Here is a 23,456-nt window from a genome sequence, read left to right on the forward strand (position 1 = left end):
AGACCAAATGGTTGTTAAGTATCATCAGTTTTGAAGCCAGTACATGAAGAAAAGTCATGCTGTAATTCTTCTATAAATATTCTATGATGCAAATTTGGGAGTGTTTAAACTGTAAATCTGTGTGTGTGTGTGTGTGTGTGTGTGTGTGTGTGTGTGTGTGTGTGTGTGTGTGTGTGTGTGTGTGTGTGTGTAATCGATTAGTAATCAGGATTATTTATCAAGGTATTTGGAGAAAAAAAAAAAGTCTGTGGAATATGACTCCTCACAAGTAGTGGTTGCACAATTAGCCCTAGCATCTCTCTATATAAAGGCAGCTGACTTGTGGTGAGTACAACAGAATTCAGCAGACCAGTTGACTTCTTCCTGCCGAACATTCAACGTCAGCAGACACGTAAGTCTTCAAGAACTTTATTTACTTTATGTGGAACATACATTTTACTATTTCAAAGTTACTATATTCAGTATAAATAGGTGCAGCATGCAAATTTAAAATACAATTTTAGATGTCATAATAGTGATCCACATTTGATATTGATATTTTAATTTGTCATAATCATATTGGAGCTCATCTCAAAAGGCAGAGTCATGCTGCTAACTTTTCGTATTGGGTTTACTCACTATTGTGTATTCCACACCATATTCACAAGGTGACAATCATAAACAGTAAATATATACATTATACATACGAACAAATGACGTGTCTTTCTTTTATGCAGTTATCTACAATGGCCTACATCTCAGAACTTGATGTGTCCATTAATGACGCTGAGGAGCAAAAGCTCCAGTCACAAGGCTTCAACAAAATTAATGTTAATCTGAACCAAGGAGCAGGAGGAAATGCCATCTATCTTTGGTACAAAAATGGGTCAGTACCAATCACCAGGGTTCAATTTACATTCAACGATGACATGGCTGTTGGATTGATCAATGCAGGGTACACAAAGATCAATAAAGATCTCAATGCTGGAGCAGGAGGTGATGTCATCTACCTTTGGTACTTCAGAGGGTCCGGGGAGTTCCACACTCCCATAGTGGAGATTGATTTCACTACAGATGCAGAAAGTGAAGCCCTTAAGTTCAGCACAGGCTGGGAGAGATCGGCCTGTGGTCTGAACCGCAACACTGGAGGGAACTTGATCTACGCCTGGGTGAAGAGAGAGAAACAAACCTACATCTGTGATGTCTCTGCCGCTGCTTCCTACGGATCAGACCCCGACTACTATAAGGCAGGTTACATCCGTGTGGATGAAGATACTAACAGAGATGCAGGAGGTCCCAATGTCTTCATCTGGTACCGTCAGACCACCGACCCCAAGCGTGCTCTCACTGATCTGAATATCTCCACCAATGATCTTGAGTATCAGTCCCTTCAGCAGCAAGGTTACACTTCAGTGAGTGTCAACCTCAACGAGGGGACTGGAGGCAACCAGGTGTACCTGTGGTACAAGAAAGATGGTGTCACCAAGCCCATTCAGGCCATGTCCCTGCTTCTTAACCCTGCTGCTGTAGCAGTGTATGAGAAGGCTGGTGTCTCTGTTATCGAAAGAAATATCAACACAGGCACTTACGGCAACACTGAGTACCTGTGTTTCTATCAGTGAACGGCTGAGAAAGCCTTCTTGAAGGAAGCAGAGCTGAGAATTCACAACACTCACTGAAGTGGAAAGCAGAGTCCAACTATATTCTTAAATCATTTTGCTGATAGCCTCTTTAATTTAATTTTCTCTTTTTCTTCAGTGTATAAAACAATGTGATTTATTATATTACAGTAATATTACTGGTAATATCAGAAAGTACCAATGATATCTGGGTTCTACTGTTAAACTTGATGTCCATTAATACAATCAAACTATTTCAAATGGCGTTTTGACAATAACTTTATTATATGCTTAAAAATCAAAGCTCTGTATCACTTCATTCTGCACACTTCCTGCTTTTCAATAAAGAAGACAAAAGAAACTTTGCATTTCAAGTGTGTTTGCTTCAGACTCAACACAATACACAATATAAACTTTATTACAAGTATTTTCATGTGTTTTCATCTTCTTATTCCCATCACTGTTATCATGCTGACAGATCAGGGCCCACATTTATCAAACTGCTAAAAGTGACATTTTGGAATTACAGAGGTGGAGGAAGTACTCAAATCTTTAAATTAGTACAAGTAGCAATACCACATTGTACAATATATGTTAAACGCATGCATTAAAAAATTTAAAGTAAAAAGTACTAGCATTGAAATATAGCTAAAGATACAAAAAGTAAAAGTACACATTATGAAGAATGACCCATTTTAGAATAATGTATATTATATTATTGAATTATAATTATGGTTGCAGTAATGTACATTGCTTTAATGTTGCAGTTTTTTTCTATAGGCCCATATACTGCAAGGTAGCTTGTACATTTCACAAGAGGGATGAATAAAGTCTCATTTTTATCCATAATAATATATAATAATTTATTTGTAGATTATATTTCGTATTATAACCTTAAATCTGCAAAGTAACTAAAGGTATCAAATATGTGTAGTACAGTAAAAAGTACAATCACTGCCTCTGAAATGTAGGCTAGTGGAGTAGAAGTATAAATCAAGCTCACCTCTGATGAATCAGCTGAATCAATCAAGCTGTTTGGTGAGCTGATGACTCCTAACCATGACATCAGACCAGTCATTAACATGAAGGACTGGAGTCTTTATGAATGTTTATGACTGTTGTCATTCAGTTTAATTCGGAAAATTAAGACACTTTTAATGCTAAGTTAGCATTGTTTGAGATGTTTGTGTTATGACAACTTGAAATGAAGTAAGACAACATAACATAACATAGTAATAAACATGTCAAGGCAGGCCTAATAACCTAACTACTATCAAACTTAACACTATTTAGCTTCATGCGTTACACTGCCATGAGTGGTTGATTCTGCGGTCATGAGACCATTATAACTGTGTCATGAATATTTTTCTTGCCCTCAATTAACGGGAAACAATTTGGACTTGTCATAAAAATGCCATGAAGTTTGATTACACTTTTAAATGCTTTAATATTATGTCATAAAAAATGTCCTTGACCTCAAGTAAAGTGGAACCATTTGGACTTGTCATTAAGATGTCATAAAAGTTTTAAGACCAGTTTGACGACAGTCGATGTAGTAAGGTGATTTAGGAGTTTTGGACAGATTACGTTAGCTTTAGGCTAACATATGTGTTGCTAAAGTAACTGCTAACTGTATTTAGCTGCAGTTAGCCAGTTAGCTTGAGTAGCTGTACAGCTGACTCAGCCCTGGGGAGCAAGGAGCCAAACCCGGAAAGAAAACCATCATATTCCCTGTTGTAAAACTGGCCTCCTCCGTAAGTCTCGGAGGCTGTTTTTGGTCGCTACAGTGTTGCTCTTTGGTGCACTTCCTCTGTCTACCTTATTTGCTTTTTCTTGATTTTCATTTGTTAATAAAAAAAAAGAAAAAAGAATTGATTTACTGTATGATGATACCTCTTTTGCCAGATGTTTGTGTTGGATTATGCTGAAGCATCATTTCCAACATTGTGACTGAACTAGATGCTTTAATTTTTGTAGGCTATATAGTCTCACGGCAGTACGTCAAATGGTCACGTATTTTTAAATCTATTGATACGTGTTCACGGGGACGTTTTTGTTGTTTATTTCACGGTGGCTAGAACTAAATGGTCTATAGGGAGATTCACGGGCAAAGCAAAAGACACACCCAGGGGGGAGGATGCCTCACACACCGGGAGACGGCCGCAGGGAACGCGCGACAATAACAGGACGGTTAACGGGGAACCCCGGTCTCTGGGGTAAAAGTCCGGTATTGTTTGACCCATCCACCACCCCAACTAACCTCCTTACGTGGATATTCGGCCTTTAATAGTGTATGGTAGGCATAAGCCTCGTTAATATTTGACATCAATGGACCATGGTAAAGACTGCAGCAGCATGTTTCTTGACAAAAAGATTCCGTGGTGTACATCGACATCTGGTGGCGACTTTGAGGTATTACATTTGGGGAATTTGTGTTACAGTTTTTTCCGATTGCTAAACAACAGTGGGCACAACTGGAGTCACGTGTGCAGAACTCTAACTACAGTCTGCACTACCAACAGTCACCTGAGCTAAACAGTTCACATCACCTGCAAAACTCATTCAAAGCAACACAACTCTTAACACACGTCTCAAAACAGGCTCAGTGCAGCCAAACACTATGCACAGGCCTCACTGAGATAACACACACTGTCACTCAGAACACACTGAGTAAAAACACTAGCATCAAACACCAATACAGAGATTACAAACTTTCTGATCTTTACAGTTTGAACAATTTGAGTAACTTGACACTACTCAATAGTTTATTTAAGGAAAAAATATAGATTGTATAGCATACCAATTATTACATAAGGTAAACGAGAAGGAATGAAAATCAGCAGTTTTCTTCAATAAAGTATTTTGTCTCTAGTAATTTATGGAATTACTGGGGAAAGAAAACTAAAAGTACATACGTAACAGTACCAAAGAATAGTGTGACTAATCCTGCCTCTCTCCAGCATCATGTGGCAAGTTTTCTTCATCACATTGGATATCTGCATCATCTCTAAATAGAAATGAATGTGGTGTTTCTATTGCTTTCACCTCCATTACTTTCTGAAAAACAGTAAGAACGCAGTATTGTAAAGATACAGTGTTTTTCACTTTTTTTATAGCTGTGTATATAACCTCAGACATCTTCCCTGAACATATTGGTATCTTTGCTCTTTTACCTGTTTCTCTCAAACAGTACAGTGTATGATTGTTTCATTCTTATTTGGTGTTTGTATTACAAAAAAGACTTTCTGAGCTTTCTCTACTGTATATAAATACCGTATATGTTCACTAATTAGTCTAAAACAAGACACCTGCTTAGGCTTTCAGTTAAAATTGCAATCAGCAGTGTTAGATAGGCCCCAGACTGAAATCTATTCTGTTTTGAATGTGTGGTTAACAGTTTTGACAGCAGTGTGTTAGCATTTGAACAAAGTGCTGTTAAATACTACGTGTATATTGTGTTGCGCACGTTGTATGTCATGGGATAAGTGTGTAGAGTTTTGAAAACTGTGTTCAAGCAATGAAAAACGAACTAGAGTTTGGTCCACATGAACTGCTGCTGTGCAGACTGTAATTAGCGTTTTGCAGATGTGACTCCAGTTGTGCCCACTGTCGTTTAGCAATCAAAAAAAACTGTAATGTAAAACTGTCAAGGGAGCATGCATGTTACAGTTCAACAAACACTGATTTTAATACATTTGTGATTCAAGTAAATAATCATTTAACAGGATGCAGTTGGATGTTGGAGAGACACAACAAGCCCAAACAATGTGTTCCAGTTGGAAATCAGGATTTGGTAATCTCAATATGTAGACAGACGGAGTGATGCAGTCTGTTTTTCTGACGTTGTAAGACTCATTCAGAATATTTTATTGATATTTAAACTGCAGTTACACTGTACAGTCAACAGAGGTCAGTAATCAGAGTTATTCCTAACCCTGACCCACCCTAATGAAAACATTTTGACCTGATGCTAATCTGTAAACAAACCACAGAGCAGGAACCAGAACATACATCACAGTCATATGCTGTGTTAAGTGGTGTCATTTCTCAGGTGTCAGGCTCAAGTCGAGTCCCGTTCAAATCAGGATTGTCTGTGTATCCACTGTGGAACTGTGATGTTACAGTTTTTTTCGATTGCTAGACGACAGTGGGCACAACTGGAGTCACATGTGCAAAACTCTAACTACAGTCTGCACAGCAGCAGTTCATGTGGACCAAACTCTAGTTCGTTTTTCATTGCTTGAACACAGTTTTCAAAACTCTACACACTTATCCCATGATTTTAACCACAACCTGCACAACACTGTGGATTTACAGCACTTTGTTCAAATGCTAACACACTGCTGTCAAAACTGTGAACCACACATTCAAAACAGAAAATACGTTCTACCAATATGTCCAGGTAAGACGTCTGAGGTTACATACACAGCTATAAAAAATATTTACAGTAAAAAAAACACTAGCATTACTACAGTAAAACTGTGCACGTATTTTCGTTTTTCGGAGGTTGGAGGAAGCACTGGAAACACCACATTCATTTGTATTTATCGATGAAGCTGGATTTAACCTTGCCAAAACACGGCGCAGAGGAAGGAATGTTATAGGTCAAAGGGCCACTGTGGAGGTTCCAGGCCAAAGGGGGGGAAATATCACCATGTGTGCTGTAATGGCCAATGATGGTTTGCTTCTCAACACACCACTCATTGGCCCATACAACACAGAAAGGCATATAGCTTTCCTAGAACAGCTCTATGCTCAGCTAGTGCCAGCAGAACAGGAGGAGCCAGTAAGAAACCCCCAAGTTTTTGTCATAGTTTGCGATAATGTTTCTTTTCACCACTCTGCAGCTGTCACAGATTGGTTTGCAGCACATCGCAGATTTATGGTTTTGTACCTGCCTGCATATTCACCCTTCCTCAACCCAATAGAGGAGTTTTTCTCTGCCTGGATGTGGAAAGTGTTTGGTCACCACCCACATGACCAAATGTCTCTTTTGGAAGCCATGCGTGCAGGATGTGAGGACACGAGTCCAGAGGACTGCCAGGGATGGATAAGGCACTCCAGAAGGTTCTTCCCCAGGTGCATGGCAAGAGAGAACATTAGATGTGATGTTGATGAAAACCTTTGGCCTGATGCTAGAGAGAGGCAGGATTAGCCCCTCAATTATTTGTTCGAATTACAGTATGTACTTTTAGTTTCTACCTTTTTTTTCTCATTACTGTAATTCCGTAAATTACTACAGACTATTGAAGCAAACTGCAAATTTTAATTTACCTTAAAGAATTGTTATGTTCTAAAAATGTAAATAAATCATGTGAAAGAATGTCACTCTTTTCTATGAAGAAAATATTACATTGTATGAAGTCACTGAAATTGTTCAAACTGTAAAGATGAAAAGTTAGTATTTTCTGTATTGGTGTTTGATGCTAGTGTTTTTACTCTCAGTGTGTTCTGAGTGACAGTGTGTGTTATCTCAGTGAGGGTTGTGCATAGTGTTTGGCTGCACTGAGCCTGTTTTGAGCCATGTGTTAAGAGTTGTGTTGCTTGGAATGAGTTTTGCAGGAGATGTGAACTGTTTAGCTCAGGTGACTGTTGGTAGTGCAGACTGTAGTTTGAGTTTTGCACATGTGACTCCAGTTGTGCCCACTGTTGTTTAGCAATCGGAAAAAACTGTAAAGAGAAATACTGCATGGTTTAAGATAAGTGTCAGGACAAAGTAATATTAGTGAGTGTACGACATCTCTCTCTTAGAGTCCAGATGTAAACTCTGGAGCTCCTTCATAGAGAATTAATGAGGTAAAGACTATAGCGGTGACTGTAAAAGCATCTAAGGCAGATTTTATGGTTGAGGGTAACATTATTTCTAATATAGAACATACAGTAGGCAGACAGAATGTCACATTCAGTGTCTTAGGTGCAGCTCCATATTTGAGTTGTAAATGATCTAGCTTTAGGATACAGTAGATGTGGACATGTTTACCACTTGAACCGGCTCATCAGTAACATTCAGGAGTATTTTTCATTTGTGATAAAAGTAGCTTTTTATATTCGATAAATGAGGATGAAAGGTTGGCCGCCTGGTTAGCTCACCTGGTAGAGCTGGCGCCCATATACAGAGGTTTACTCCTTGACGCAGCGGCTGTGGGTTCGACTCTGCCCTGTAGCCCTTTGCTGCAGGTCATTCCCCCTCTCTCTCCCCCATTTCATGTCTTTAGCTGTCCTATAAATAAAGGCCTAAAATGCCCCCCCAAAAAATTATAAGTAACAGTAATAAATATGCAATATTTCTTTTCTTGTTTTGTTATATAAATGATAATGAAATCAGTGGTTTATTAAAGAATGTTTAAAAGAGTTAAAGTAATTCAAATTGAATATATAACTGAAATTGTTTTGATTCAGTGCTGTCCTTTTTCAAATTTTGTAAATCTCTTGAAAATGTAAGCAATTCATATTTTTATTCAAGCAGGGTGGAGGGAACCAATCGAGTCAAAAAAAGACTTGCCGTGTCTCAATTTGGATACTTCAGTAACTTGGTACACTTACATGTTTCCCATTGTTAAACAGTTATATTGTGCATATTTTTATTTTTATTGTTACTGTTTCTTTTACATTCATTGTTTATTGTCTTTAAATATGTTTATGGAATGTATTAAGGGAATTAAGGTGACATTATATATACATTTTAACCTAAACCATGATCTTTTTCTATACTGTTTTTCACAACGTTAATGATGCGTTTAAAACCGCGCCCGTAATGTTTAAGAGTGTAACCACAGATTTCATCAACATTTGTAATAACTAAAAATCCAGTGTTGGAACATAGTCTTACTTACAGTTACAGTGTGTTGTGTGTTTCACTCCATTTTTATTCACAGTTTATTAATATCCAATATCCAACACTGTCCAAACTGCTGCAAATTCCAAACCCCAAGTTCATTGTGTACCCAGGAAGCCAAGTGTGAAGTAGATCAGATGAACAGTTCTCGAGATATTTGAAAGAACACACACACACACACACACACACACACACACACAGACAGACAGACAGACAGAGGGTACTACATTTATAGTTAGATTTTTTCATGTAGAGTCTGGAGTGGAAATCATTATAGTAAAGGTGCATTTCACCCTAAGAAACGATACATATACCTAACCTTTATAATTAACCCCATCTCCACATGTAAGGGACTATTCAATTACTATTCTGTGTGCACACCACCATGTGGCACACACACACACACACACACACACACACACACACACACACTTTTTGGTGATAAGTCTTGATCATCTTTTTTTACTTTTATATAAATCTATAATAATAATAATGTAATTAAGTGTATTAGAGTGAAGCTATTATCAGAAAGTATCAATGGTATATGATTTCTACTGTTAAACTTGTTAAAGGAATCACTCAAACTATTTCTAATAGCTGGTTTTCAACAACAACATTTCTTATAATGTATTTATTTATTTGGCTTGTGAAAAACTTTGTGGTAAGTGCTATATACATAAACTTTACTTACTTAACTAGAAAGTACCTAATCAAACTTCTTGGGAAAACACTTGTGTGTTCAGCAGCAGAATTACCAGTCAGATTCATCTCTTATCAAAAGAAATCTCAACGTAGGCAATATTGGCATCACTGAGTACCTGTGTGTCCACCAGTGTTGTTAAAATATTTTGGTGATAATTCTTGATAATCTTTTTTTTTCTTTTTTACTGTATACAACAACGTAAATAAGTATATTACAGTGTAACTATTATCAGAAAGTATCAATGGTATATGAATTCTACTGTTAAACTTGCTGTAAATGGAATCACTCAAACTATTTCAAAAGACTGTTTTTCAACAATAATGTAATGTTCAATAATGTTGAATGATTGTATATTAACGAAGAAATCCTGCATTTCAATGTAGACAACTTTGCATGTGAAGTGGCTTCACTTCAGACTCTATACAATAGAACCTTCACTTTGAGTATTTTCATGTTTACATTGTCTTATGCCCATCACGCTTATCATGTCATGCTGACAAATCAGAGCCCATATTTATCAAACTGCTAACACGTGTGTGGTGTGTGTGTGTGTGTGTGTGTGTGTGTGTGTGTGCAACCCATTTGACGTACTGCCGTGAGACTGGGTTGAATACTAGTCGCTAGCGCTGTGACGTGCTGTGACGTGCTGTGACCACGAAATATGCTTCCCATTTCAATACATTAGTTTACATTTCGTCCTGGCCAACATGAATTAAACGACAAAAACGTCCCCGTGAACGTGAATCAATAAATTAAAAATATGTGACCATTTCACGTACTGTTCACATGTTACTGAGAAGGTATCAGAACAAGACCCTTCTGAGGGTAAGAACATGTGTGTACAACAGCAAAATTCCCAGTTAGTAACCAGATATAACATGGTGTGTGTGTGTGTGTGTGTGTGTGTGTGTGTGTGTGTGTGTGTGTGTGTGTGTGTGTGTGTGTGTGTGTGTGTGTGTGTGTGTGTGTTTGTGTGTGTGCTAGTTTTTTTTACTTTCTTCATCCTTACTTCTTCAAAGCCCTGACCAGGGGAAGGTTGTCTAATAACTAAGAACAACAATTTTAAATGTTAAATCATTTTGGTGATGAGTTATTTAATTTTCTTTTCTCTTTTTCTTAAAAAAAAACATGAAAAATGTTATTACAGTAATACACTCATGTGTAAGCTGTCAAAAATAAAGGTCTAAAATGCCACAAAAAAATTAAAGCCTTGTATCACTTTATTCTAAACATTTCTTTATTTTCAATAAAGGAAATTTTGCAGGTGTGTCTTATTAAGACTCTATTCAACAGAAACATCACTTTGAGTATTTTATCATCTTATTTATTAAAACTGCTAAAAGTGAAATGTTGCTCAGAGGTGTCACTTGGTCAAGAGTAGATCCTAGATGACTCAGTACAGTAACAGGTGAGAAACACTTTCTAAAACATATTTGTACAAACTATCATTGGTCATGATGAATAACAAGCAATATGTAGATTTTAGAATTCATGTCTGGTATTTAAAACAAATTATTGAATTTAATAAGGAATAACACTGTTTTCTTTTCTTTGACATCTACAAACCATTTAACTGTTCAGGTTCAGTATTGCTCTTGGCCGTCCCCAGAACTTTTCCCCAGATAAGCCAAGATAGCTTTTGTACTTGTTTTGGCAGAAAGGTTGGACGTGACATGTTATCGAAGGTAACCAATCAACACGTCTGGTTTTTATAACTTATTTGGAAAAACTACATTCAAGAGACTTATCTCTTTGGGCAGGTCGTTCCGTTGCAAAAGCATGGTCACCGTTTTTTTAATGACTCCTCACAAGTAGAGATTGCACAATTAGCCCTAGCATCTCTCTATATAAAGGCAGCTGACTTGTGGTGAGTACAACAGAATTCTGCAGACCAGTTGACTTCTTCCTGCCGAACATTCACCGTCAGCAGACACGTAAGTCTTCAAGAACTTTATTTACTTTATGTGGAACATACATTTTACTATTTCAAAGATATTATATTCAGTATAAATAGGTGCAGCATGCACATTTAAAATACAATTTTAGATATAATAGTGATCCATATTTAATATTGATATTTGAATGTTATAATCATATTGGAGCTCATCTCAAAAGGCACAGTCATGCTGCTAACTTTTCGTATTGTGTTTACTCACTATTGTGTTTTCCACACTATATTCACAAGGTAACAATCATATATACGTATATATATCTGTATATAAATTATACAGAAAAACAAATGATGTGTCTTTCTTTTATGCAGTTACCCACAATGGCCTACATCTCAGAACTTGATGTGTCCATTAATGAAGTTCAGGAGCAACAGCTCCTATCACAAGGCTTCAACAAAATCAGTGTTAATCTGCACCAAGGAGCAGGAGGAAATGTCATCTATCTTTGGTACAAAAACAGGTCACCATCAATCACCAGGGTTCAATTTACATTCAACGATGACATGGCTGAGGGATTGAAAAAGCAGCAATTCCTTGTTTGTCTGATGATGACCGGCACAATTGACCGTGATAAGCCACAACACAGCACCCACGGGAGCACTACCAATACCCTGAGCCTCGCGGCCCTTCAGCCGCTGCTGGAGAGCGAGAGGCAGCGGGCAGAGGAGGCTGAAGCAGACCCTCCTCTGACCGCTGCCACTTGCTCGCTCTCTCTCTCTCTTCATCCGTAACGTTGTCGCCTGCTCTGGCTCAAATGAATAGCCTACATATCGTCATCGAACTATAACAACCTTATCCACATTGTTGAAATCATTTAAATATTGAGCCATTACATTGAAATTCTAACAGGAGCCTATAATTTCTGTAGCCTACTCCGTAACAACAGACGCCTTTTTCTCGTCTCTCTCCACACCTCTGTCTTCAGACTTTTGCGTTTTTACCCTTTAGACGGTAACGCGACGGTGGAGCGTTTTTAAGATTTCCACTCTGGAGGGTGGTTTCACTTTTTTGCGTTTTTAAGCCCCAAAAACGCTGTCGGCGTATAAACGAAAGGCACATCCGATAAAATATTTTTTCGTTTTCACCCGAGAGCGTCATCGTGTAAACAGGGCCTGAAGCAAACACACTTGAAATGCAAAGTTTCTTTTGTCTTCTTTATTGAAAAGCAGGAAGTGTGCAGAATAAAGTGATACAGAGCTTTGATTTTTAAGCATTTAATAAAGTTATTGTCAAAAAGCCATTTGAAATAGTTTGATTTATTAATTGACATCAAGTTTAACAGTAGAACCCAGATATCATTGGTACTTTCTGATATTACCAGTAATGTTACTGTAATATAATAAATCACATTGTTTTATACACTGAGGAAAAAGAGAAAATAAAATGAAAGCGGCTATCAGCAAAATGATTTAAGAATATAGTTGGACTCTGCTTTCCACTTCATTGAGTGTTGGGAATTCTCAGCTCTGCTTCCTTCAAGAAGGCTTTCTCAGCCGTTCACTGATAGAAACACAGGTACTCAGTGTTGCCGTAAGTGCCTGTGTTGATATTTCTTTCGATAACAGAGACACCAGCCTTCTCATACACTGCTACAGCAGCAGGGTTAAGAAGCAGGGACATGGCCTGAATGGGCTTGGTGACACCATCTTTCTTGTACCACAGGTACACCTGGTTGCCTCCAGTCCCCTCGTTGAGGTTGACACTCACTGAAGTGTAACCTTGCTGCTGAAGGGACTGATACTCAAGATCATTGGTGGAGATATTCAGATCAGTGAGAGCTCGCTTGGGGTCGGTGGTCTGACGGTACCAGATGAAGACATAGGTACCTCCTGCATCTCTGTTAGTATCTTCATCCACACGGATGTAACCTTTCTTATAGTTGTCGTGGGTCTGATCCGTAGGAAGCAGCGGCAGAGACATTACAGATGTAGGTTTGTTTCTCTCTCTTCACCCAGGCGTGGATCTAGTTCACTCCAGCGTTGCAGTTCAGACCACAGGCTGATTTCTCCCAGCCTGTGCTGAACTTAAGGGCTTCACTTTCTGCATTTGTAGTGAAATCAATCTCCACTATGGGAGTGTGGAACTCCCCGGACCCTCTGAAGTACCAAAGGTAGATGAAATCACCTCGTGCATCAGCATTGAGCAGTGGCGTATCCAGGACATTTTTACTGGGGTGGCCAAGATGGGACACAAAGCTAGTGTGGGGTGGCCAAGGCATAGCGAAGTTTAATGCGTATACGTACGCAGCCGACAGCGGTTCGAATACTGGTCCTTTGCTGCATGTCAAATCCCCTCTCTCTCCCATGATTTCCTGTCTCGTAACTGTCAAATAAAGGTGTCTATGCTGTTAAAAGTCATTTTTTTATTCCATTTCCACCTATCACAGTCCTCAAGTATCTCTGTTTATTTTAACATGTCTATTTTGAATCAGTAATTATGTTCAGGATAGGGTACAAATTTTCTAAGAGCTATTTCCTTGTAGTGGATTAAAGTCCTCGTCTCTTCACAAGTTAGATTAGAGTAGCAAAATCCAACTGCTCTTAACTCATCCTACAGAATAACATTTATCAGTCATCAGCTCATCATCTGTGTCACCTGTATACAAACCAAAGAAAGGACCTTATTAAAAAGTGTATCTGTAAGCAAAAGATAAACTAAGCTTGTAAGCAATAAAACTGAAATATTTGTTGTTCTTTACATGCTTAGTTTATGTTATTATTTTTAGCTTAAATATAATTTGTTGGAGATACTGGAATTTGAATTTTTTGGTTTGTTCTTTGCCAGGTGTGTTTTTATTTAACCACAAGATGGCACTTAAATTAGTAAAGCAAACATAGGTAACAATACAGGTAACACAGATGATGGCCTGATGACTGAATAATGTCATTCTATAAGATGCCTTGTGATGTATGAAAATGACAGTATATGTCCAAGGCCCTGATGAAGGTATAAATTGAAACGTTGGCTTTGATTCAACATACATTAGGAAGTTTACTTAAATCAAACAGTTAAGACTTTGAATCATAAATGGTTAAGATGCTGGGGTGTTTGGCAAAGAGAAGTGTCAACATGCAAAACAGTAGGGAGAGTTTTGGCTTTGGTAGTACTCAAGCCATGGGTGTTGTTTATACCACTCGCTGTTGAAGGACCTCTTCCTGTTGCCTTGCATGGTTCACGGAAATACTTTAAGTTGAGGCTGTGTAGGACCTGCTGCTCTGGACTGGGAAACGTCTGTAAATTATAAATAATCATGATCAGTCCTTATTTCAAGTTTCGTTCAAAATGATTAGTTACAAAGTGAATTTGTGGTCAGTATAACAACTTCCATGTTATTTAAATGGAAGGCACTCATAATGTCATGTAAACTGAAAGATAAAATGTCACAACATACCGTGAGGTCCAGGTGGGGCAGCATGTACTTTGTGCAACATGAGGAGCCTCTCTGTCGTGGTGTCACCATCATTTTGCTCACTAGATGAAGTACCGGAAGTAGTAAAAACAATAACCATGACTCTTTTCATTTTTGAAGAAAAAGCTCTGAATATCTCTGCTTCTCTTCATAACTATTCTCTTAACCCTAACCCTGGGGGAAATGTAATTCAATCGCTCAATTCACTTTGAAGTAATAGCTATAACTACAACCATCAAGCTGGATCATTGTCAAATTGGGTTAGAATCAGTGTGCAAAATAGAGGTGTTCGTGGGGCTCTGGAACCCCTTAAATAACAGCTTTGACTCCATTAAAAATGTCAAAAAGAAAGGAGGATCTACAAAAGGTTTATTTTTACATAACTACCACTCTTACCACTCACTCTTAATAACACAATTAACACATACTGCATCTGAAGCATTTGTTGCATTTGAATGCAATTTGCTCTGCCTCTGCCTATTTAAAGGTCTAAAAATATGTGAACTGTGAAGATGAGAAGCTCAGTCATCCGTGAGGAGCTTGGAGTAGAGCCGCTGCTCCTTCGCGTCGAAAGGAGCCAGTTGAGGTGGTTCAGGCATCTGGTAAGGATGCCCCTTGGGCGCCTCCCTAGGGAGGTGTTCCAGGCATGTCCAGCTGGGAGGAGGCCTCGGGGAAGACCCAGGACTAGGTGGAGGGATTATATCTCCAACCTGGCCTGGGAACGCCTCAGGATCCCCCAGTCAGAGCTGGTTAATGTGGCTCGGGAAAGGGAAGTTTGGGGTCCCCTGCTGGAGCTGCTCTCCCCGCGACCCTACACCGGATAAGTGGACAAAGATGGATGGATGGATAATTGTATTTTAAGGCATAAGCGGAGTTTGACATTCGAGCCGGGGGGGGGGGGGCAACAAAAAACAAAAAACTCATTGTAGCAGCTGAGACCTAGGGAACACAGCACGAGCACATATGGACAAAACAGACATGCTAAATAAACATATAGGTTTATTTTTTTAAAGCAGATTTCAAATTACATTGTAACAATTTAACAATTCGCCCTTATGAAATCCAATCGCGGCACGACTGTGTTGGCGCACAATAGACAGATGGTGGTGGAATGCCCCAACACTTAAATTCAACTCAAATGTAACAGTGAACAAGCAGTGTTGGACCTACAGTCTGTTGAGATGCCTCTCCCAACGAAGAAACCAAGCGCAGTCACACCATAAAACGTTAAGACATGTTGAGAAAAAAGATCAGTATTTTGCCGTAATCCAATGACATGAAAAAAAGTAATCCACAGCGATCAGTAGATCCACTTCGCCGTTTAAACAAAGTGGAATAAAACGTATAAAAGTCCAAATCTACACAAAACGCGCAATCAATTAGTAAGCTGACAGCAAATTTACATGACATTTAGGCAACCTTTATTGCAACGTTGTCACGGTAAGATGTCCAGACTAGTGCAACAGTAATTATCGTTTTTTGCGTCGACAATGGTCTCAGGTGAGAGCCAGAGCCCTGAAAAAATATTATTTTTAATAAAGCAGTATATGAAATCAGATGTAGCCTATTACCTATCACCATTTAGTTGTTTTGTGTTATTTAAAGTATTTATAAAATTTTATAAGTAATTATTCCACTCACTTTTGAAACGCAATTGCAATTACCCGTTTCAGCTACCAGGGGAGGCAGTGCTCCCCTGCCCCCCCCCCCACCCCACCGCAAACTCTGCGTATGTTTTAAGGTTGTACCAGAATAGGTTTACATGGTTTAATTTTCAAAAAACACCATATTTTTGTTGTACTGCACAGCTCTCTCTCACTGCTGCAGATCCTTTTTTCACCTGGTCTCTGTTTTAGCTACAGAGCGAGACCTCTTTTCTTCTTCTTCTTCTGTACTATCTTTGATTGCACTCGCACATGCGCAGTAGCTCAGATGTAGATCATGTCAGCTAGATAGCTCCATAGACAGTAAAATAAAGGCTGTTTCTCCAATTTAGGTCAGTTACAAGGCAGGATTACCTGGGAGACTTCTTCTAAACAAGGGCGCACATGTAAGTAGTTCTTTTGTAGATTATGGTGAACTTGTGTGTGTTGTAGCAGTGCTTTGCTATTGAGAACGAGGTAGCATGGTAGCATTACGCTAACGCTACGAGCTAACGGTTGCGGTTAGCCAGCCCGTTTCGGCTTGTGACGTCACGATTTTGAACAGCTCACCCGGAGACTGAAGGCAGGACACATTCAGAAACCGTATCTCACTCTAAACAGCATGGATGGATTTTTTTCAAAGTTTGTATGCATGTGGAAGCACCAGAGACACAAAAGAACACCCCAATATGGTTTTCATAATATGGGCACTTTAAGCTTGTCCTGGCTCTCTGCTTAGAGCGCTTTATCGAGAAGCTAGTCCACCCCGAGCAATCAGGTTTTATAACAAAGCGTCATGCTGCAGACAATGTATGCAGATTATTTCATGTAATAGAAGCCAAATGTCAGGGTCCCACATGCACTCACTCCTCCCCCGTCACTCACTCCCCTCATCCGCTCACAATCTCCTCAGTACTGATTGCACACACCTGCACTTCATTACACCACATCATCAGTTCACCACCTGCACGTCATTAGTCCACCACCTTATAAGCAGCACACACACACTCACTCCTCGTCTGGTCTTGTATGTAGCATGACTCACAGACTCGCTCTTGCCAAACTACCTGTTATCCTACGAAGTACTTACCTTTTGAAGATCTGCCAGTTTGTTCCTGCCTCTGTGTTCCTCAAGTTGGATTTTGCAATAAACGTCAAACTTCGCTCACCTTCAGTCTGACTCCTGGTCTATCCGTGACAGAAGACCAGACCAGCATGCAAAACCCAATGGAACCTGTGGAGAATCCAGGTCGAGATCCATTCACCGAGCTGGTGCAGGCGGTGCGTCAATCACTCCTTCCTTCTCCGCCTGTGAATCCACCCACCGTTCCCGAACAGATTCTCCTCTCAGCACAGCAGCATCTACTTCCGCAAACACCCGCTGTTTCGGCTGCTGCTGCTGCCGCGGCGAGTCCCATTGCCAGACCAGCGACATTCTCTGGAGAAGCGGAGGATTGCAGCGGCTTCCTGCTCCAAGTGTCGCTGTATTTCCAGATGCAAGCTCATCTATTCAACAACGATATGGCCCGAGTGGCTTTCGTGATCTCTCTGTTGTCGGGCAGAGCTCTCCAGTGGGCCCAGTCGCTGTGGAATTCGAAATCCCATGTGGTGACATCATTGTCGAACTTTATTCAACACTTCAAAGAAGTTTTCGGGCAGGTGGCGGCAGATCTCACCGTTCATGACCAACTCTATCGGCTTCGTCAAGGACAATCGTCAGTGAGTACCTATGCTCTTCAGTTTCGCACTCTGGCGGCAGCTAGTGGATGGAATGAGATCGCTCTTATCACCGCCTTCAGACAAGGACTCAACCCTGATGTCCGCCAGCTAGTGGTGGTATACGATGACACGATGGGACTAGAAAGCCTGATTCAAAAGACTGTTTGTGTCTCCCAACGTTTGTCTGCCTGTGAAGATTCTGCCACTGCTGTTTCTCCTTCACCCCTGGTACCGACTGCCGATTCTCCAGCCACCGAGCCCATGCAGATTGACTCCAACCGTCTGTCGCCTACCGAGCATCAGCGCCGTAGACGACTCAGGCTCTGTTTATACTGTGGAGACGGAAAACACTTCATCGGAGACTGCCCCGTTCGACCCCAGCGCCCTGCGGTGAGTTCCATTCAACTCCCACCAAGGATAGAAACTCTGATTCATACTCCAGTACAAGTGTTGACTGCGCGTATCTGTGTCACAGCGCAAGCCCTCATTGACTCTGGCTCAGCGGGGAACCTCATCTCCACTCCACTCCTGCAAACGTTAGGGGTCCGAAGACGTCGGAGCAGTCAGGAATTGAGAGTTCACACCATCCAAGGAAAACCGCTGGGCAAGGGACGGATTCGCCACTTCTCCCCCACTCTGACGCTCCGTATAGGCAGCCTACACTCCGAAGAAATCACGTTTATGGTACTGGAGGACTCCACTGCTGAGCTCATCTTGGGAAGGCCATGGTTAGTGCAACATCAACCCACCGTCGACTGGACAACCGGTGAGATCCTTCAATGGGGTGAGGGCTGTTTTCATTCCTGTGTCACACCACTGCAGAGGATTCCCCAGTCCAGCCCTGTCATAAAACCCCGGTTTCCCGTTTGCTCCACCTCCATCGAAAGTCCCGAGGTCCAACACCAAGTGGAACTGCCCGTTGACTACGAGGATTACGAGGATGTGTTCAGTAAACAGCTGGCTACTAAGCTACCTCCTCATCGGCCTTGGGACTGCGCCATCGACCTACAACCTGGAGCCATTCCTCCTAGGGGCCGGGTCTATCCCCTCTCCATTCCAGAACAAAGAGCCATGGAGGAGTATGTGAAGGAAGCACTTCAGCAGCAGTTCATTCGCCCATCTACCTCTCCTGCCGCTTCCAGCTTCTTCTTTGTGGCCAAGAAGGATGGTGGCTTAAGCCCGGCATAGACTACAGATCCCTCAACTCACAAACAGTGAAGTTCAGATATCCCCTTCCTCTGGTCCCTGCCGCACTGGAGCAGCTGCGGAGCCCGCATCTTCACCAAACTAGACCTACGATTCGACATGTCCGTCTGGTTCTGGAGAAACTCAGAGCATACGAACTGTACCTGAAACTGGAGAAATGTGAGTTCCACACCCCCTCGGTGCAGTTCCTGGGCTATATCATCGACCAAAAAGGCGTCCAGATGGATCAGAGGAAGGTGGACACCATTCGACACTGGCCTCATCCCTCTACTGTAAAGGACCTCCAGCGGTTTCTCAGTTTCGCCAACTTCTATAGGAGATTCATCAACAACTACAGTCTCATCAGCGCTCCTCTAACCTCGGCCCTCAAGGGGCAGCCCAAAACCCTGTCCCTGTCTCCAGATGCCCTCTCCGCCTTTACACGCCTTAAGGACGCCTTTTCTACTGCCCCCATCCTGGCTCATCCCAACCCAGAACTACCTTTTGTTGTCGAGGTCGACGCATCCTCCACCGGTGTTGGTGCGGTGCTTTCTCAACGCCAGGGGACACCTCCCAGACCCCATCCTTCTTTTCCAAGAAACTTTCCCCGGCAGAGCAGAACTACGATATCGGAAATCGGGAGCTGCTGGCCATAAAACTGGCCCTAGAAGAATGGAGGCATTGATTGGAGGGAGCCGATGACCAGTTTGAAGTCATAACTGATCATCGCAACCTGGAATACATCAGAGAGGCAAAACGGTTGAATCCCCGCCAAGCTCGTTGGGCCCTTTTCTTCACTCGCTTCGACTTCCACATTACCTACCGACCGGGCAGTAAGAACGGCAAGGCGGATGCTCTCTCTCGTCTTCACCAGTCCGCATCAGAGGAGCTCCAACCTGAACCCATCCTCCCTCCAACCATGTTCGTCAGCCCGATCATCTGGGACATTGATGAGCAGATCACTCAGGCGAACCTTCTCCTTCCTGTTCCACCCTGCTAGACTCTGCTCACACTGCTCTGGGTTCAGGACATCCAGGTAGCAGGCGTACCCTCTTGCTCCTCAGCCAACGATACTGGTGGCCGTCTATCTCCCAGGATGTATCTCGGTATGTCTCAGGCTGCTCAGTTTGCGCCATAACCAACACTCCCAGACGGCTACCAGCAGGCAAGCTCATGCCGCTTCCTGTTCCACGGCGCCCATGGTCCCATCTGGGAATCGATTTCATGACCGACCTTCCACGATCCAACGGCCACACCTGTATCCTTGTTGTGGTGGACAGATTCTCCAAGGGGTGTAAGTTGATTCCCCTACCCGGACTCCCTACTGCTCTCGTGACCGCAGAGGCTCATTTTGGCCATGTGTTTCGGAACTTCGGCATTCCTGAGGACATTGTATCGGACAGAGGACCGCAATTCATCTCCAGAGTTTGGCAAGCTTTCTTCAAGCTCCTCAGGGTTACAGTCAGCCTGTCTTCAGGATATCATCCCCAGACTAATGGACAAGCTGAACGGAAGATCCAGGAAATCGGACGGTATCTACGGACATACTGCCACCAGAACCAGGACAGCTGGAGTCGTTTCCTCCCCTGGGCAGAATACGCCCAAAACTCCCTTCGTCAGACCACTACAGGACTCACCCCGTTCCAGTGCATCCTGGGTTACCAACCACCTCTCTTTCCCTGGTCGGGTGAGCCCTCAGAGGTGCCTGCCGTTGACTACTGGTTCCAGAACAGTGAAAAGGTGTGGGATTCGGCCCACGTACATCTCCAACAAGCAGTACGCCAGCATAAGACACAAGCAGACCGACGTCGGTCCGAAACCCCTCAATACCAACCTGGCCAAAAGGTGTGGCTTTCCACTCGGGACCTTCGCCTCCGCCTACCTTGCCGTAAGCTGAGTCCACGATACATCGGACCCTTCACTGTACAGAGGCAGCTGAACGACGTCACCTACAGGCTAAACCTTCCACCTCATTACAGAATCTCACCATCATTTCATGTCTCTCTTTTGAAGCCCTTCACTGTCCCTGTCTCTCCTCCTTCCACAGACCCTGACACCGAGGTGCCTCCTCCTCCCGTTCCCGTCGACGAGGAGGCGATCTATCGAGTCCGCACCATCATGGACTCACGGCGGCGAGGTCCTCGCCTCGAGTATTTGGTCGACTGGGAGGACTACGGTCCTGAGGAGAGGTCGTGGGTTCCACGGTGCGACATCTTGGACCCGCAGGGGTCGGGGCAGACCTCGTCGCCGTGTTCGCCCCTTTTCTCGGTCGTCGGGAGCCTCCTTGGGAGGGGGGGGTACTGTCAGGGTCCCACCGGCACTCACTCCTCCCCCGTCACTCACTCCCCTCATCCGCTCACAATCTCCTCAGTACTGATTGCACACACCTGCACTTCATTACACCACATCATCAGTTCACCACCTGCACCTCATTAGTCCACCACCTTATAAGCAGCACACACACACTCACTCCTCGTCTGGTCTCGTATGTAGCATGACTCACAGACTCGCTCTTGCCAAACTACCTGTTATCCTACGAAGTACTTACCTGTTGAAGATCTGCCAGTTTGTTCCTGCCTCTGTGTTCCTCAAGTTGGATTTTGCAATAAATGTCAAACTTCGCTCACCTTCAGTCTGACTCCTGGTCTATCCGTGACACCAAAAACCTTCCAACATCGGCAACAGTTTTATCAGTGGACACGGAAAAGGCTTTTGACCGCCTAGAGTGGAACAACTTGTGGCAAGTAATGGAGAGGCTTGGTTTGGGGGCCAAATTCATTGATATGGTGCGTACTTTAAATGCGAATCCCATGGCCATAGTCTCAACCAATGGATTGCACTCACAGCGGTTTCCCATTAAGCGGGGCTCGAGACAGGGATGCCCGCTTTCCCCCATGCTATTTGCAATCTCTCTTGAACTAATAAAATCTGTAATATCCAGATTAAATCCAGTAGTAGCTCAATTAATCATTATTTGCAGATGGTATTTTGTTGTACATTGCTGATCTTGAGGACTCTATCCCAAAAATGTTCAACAAATTTGGCTCAATCTCAGGCTATAAAAATTAACTGGAATAAATCTAACCTTTTATTGAACAACAGGCATGTGGCATCAAACATTAGTGTTACAAAGCCAACCCAAAGCAAAATTACATATTTGGGCATCACCATACCCTACAGCGAGTTGAACAGGACAACTATGAAACTATATTAAGTAGTGTTCAAAGGGATCTGGCCAATTGGTCTGCGCTGCCAGCATCGCTGCGGTAGGATTGCTGTTGTTACAATGAACATAGTTCCTTGTGTGAATTTCTTAAGTAAAATGATCCCCTTACCCCCATCGATACATTTCTGGAAGAAACTTGATACCTTAATTCGGCAATATATTTGGAAAAATAAGCAACCTAGGCTAAAATACTCTACCCTGCAACATATCTCAAACACGGGAGGCTTGGACCTCCCCAACCTTAAAGTGTATCACAGAGCCTTTCAGCTGCGGGCCCTCAGAGTGTGGATGGACCCCAAATCTACACTGCCCTACAAAGGCAAAGCGCAGTAACTACACATTTGGTCAAAAATTTGAAAAGATTTCTAATAGGCTTTATGACATGTGTTCTGTCTTGTGAAAAAGTATCTGGGTTCAATTATGTCCAGTTAAGGAGAAACAAGTGTGTCAAGCGCACGGTGGCAGAACAAAAAAAAAAAAGGTCCGATCTTAAGGTAAAGTATACCACATCTTTTTACTCCTTTACCAACATTTATGTAATTTGTTGCTTGTGTATTTGAAGAGGTTTTACTTTAATGTGCTCATATATGCGAAATAAAGAATCTCATTCATTCAAGTTGGAGGCAAAGAGGAAACTGTCCTCCCACCGCCAGAGTGTGGCAGCAACTGGTGGGGGCCCAAGTACACCTGAGCTCACAGCGATTGATGTCAAAATCGCTGGCATCATTGGAGAGGCCAGTGTGTGTGGGATTGTGTCGGAAAAGGAGGGAGACACTGACGCGACTGAGACCACAGAGGAACAAGGTTAAACAGATTTATAAAGTTTTATTGTAGGTTATATTGTTGGGTCAAACAAGTAATTAAATTGTTTGTTCTCCAGTCCTTCCAGAGTCTGGAGCGGTGGGTGGACAGGAGTTTCTCGGCGAGGAGACTGGGTTGGAGGAGAGCAACTGTGAGGAGTGCCCAGGGAAGAGGTCGGGTGCTCACTGACGCCGTCCTGCAGCTACAGCGAGACACGATTAACGCCATCAACCTCATTTCAAATGAGCTACAGCAGATGAGACAAGCAATGCAAGAAATTGCCCAATTATTAAAAGATGTTGTTAAAACGTGCGCCATGTTTATAAATGAGACCCCTGGCCTTTGCAGGTGTGTTTCCAAAAAGTGTATGCTAGCCTATGGCCCT

The 23,456-nt window shown here is 42.1% G+C and overlaps 1 protein-coding gene across 1 annotated transcript; it reads left to right on the forward strand.

The window, feature by feature from the left end:
- The first annotated feature begins 288 nt into the window (after positions 1-288).
- On the forward strand, positions 289-1,959 carry LOC120547052. Its single transcript, XM_039782423.1, has 2 exons — positions 289-391; positions 717-1,959. Exon 2 carries the CDS (start codon positions 726-728, stop codon positions 1,599-1,601), a length of 876 nt encoding a protein of 291 aa, XP_039638357.1. The 5' UTR covers positions 289-391; positions 717-725; the 3' UTR covers positions 1,602-1,959.
- The last annotated feature ends 21,497 nt before the right edge of the window (positions 1,960-23,456 follow it).

This window comes from Perca fluviatilis, chromosome 18 (genome assembly GCF_010015445.1).
Source record: "Perca fluviatilis chromosome 18, GENO_Pfluv_1.0, whole genome shotgun sequence".
Taxonomy (NCBI): domain Eukaryota; kingdom Metazoa; phylum Chordata; class Actinopteri; order Perciformes; family Percidae; genus Perca; species Perca fluviatilis.

Bases quoted from the DNA above. Each gene is read 5' to 3' on its own strand.
- LOC120547052 (XM_039782423.1), top strand. From the start codon at position 726: ATGGCCTACATCTCAGAACTTGATGTGTCCATTAATGACGCTGAGGAG.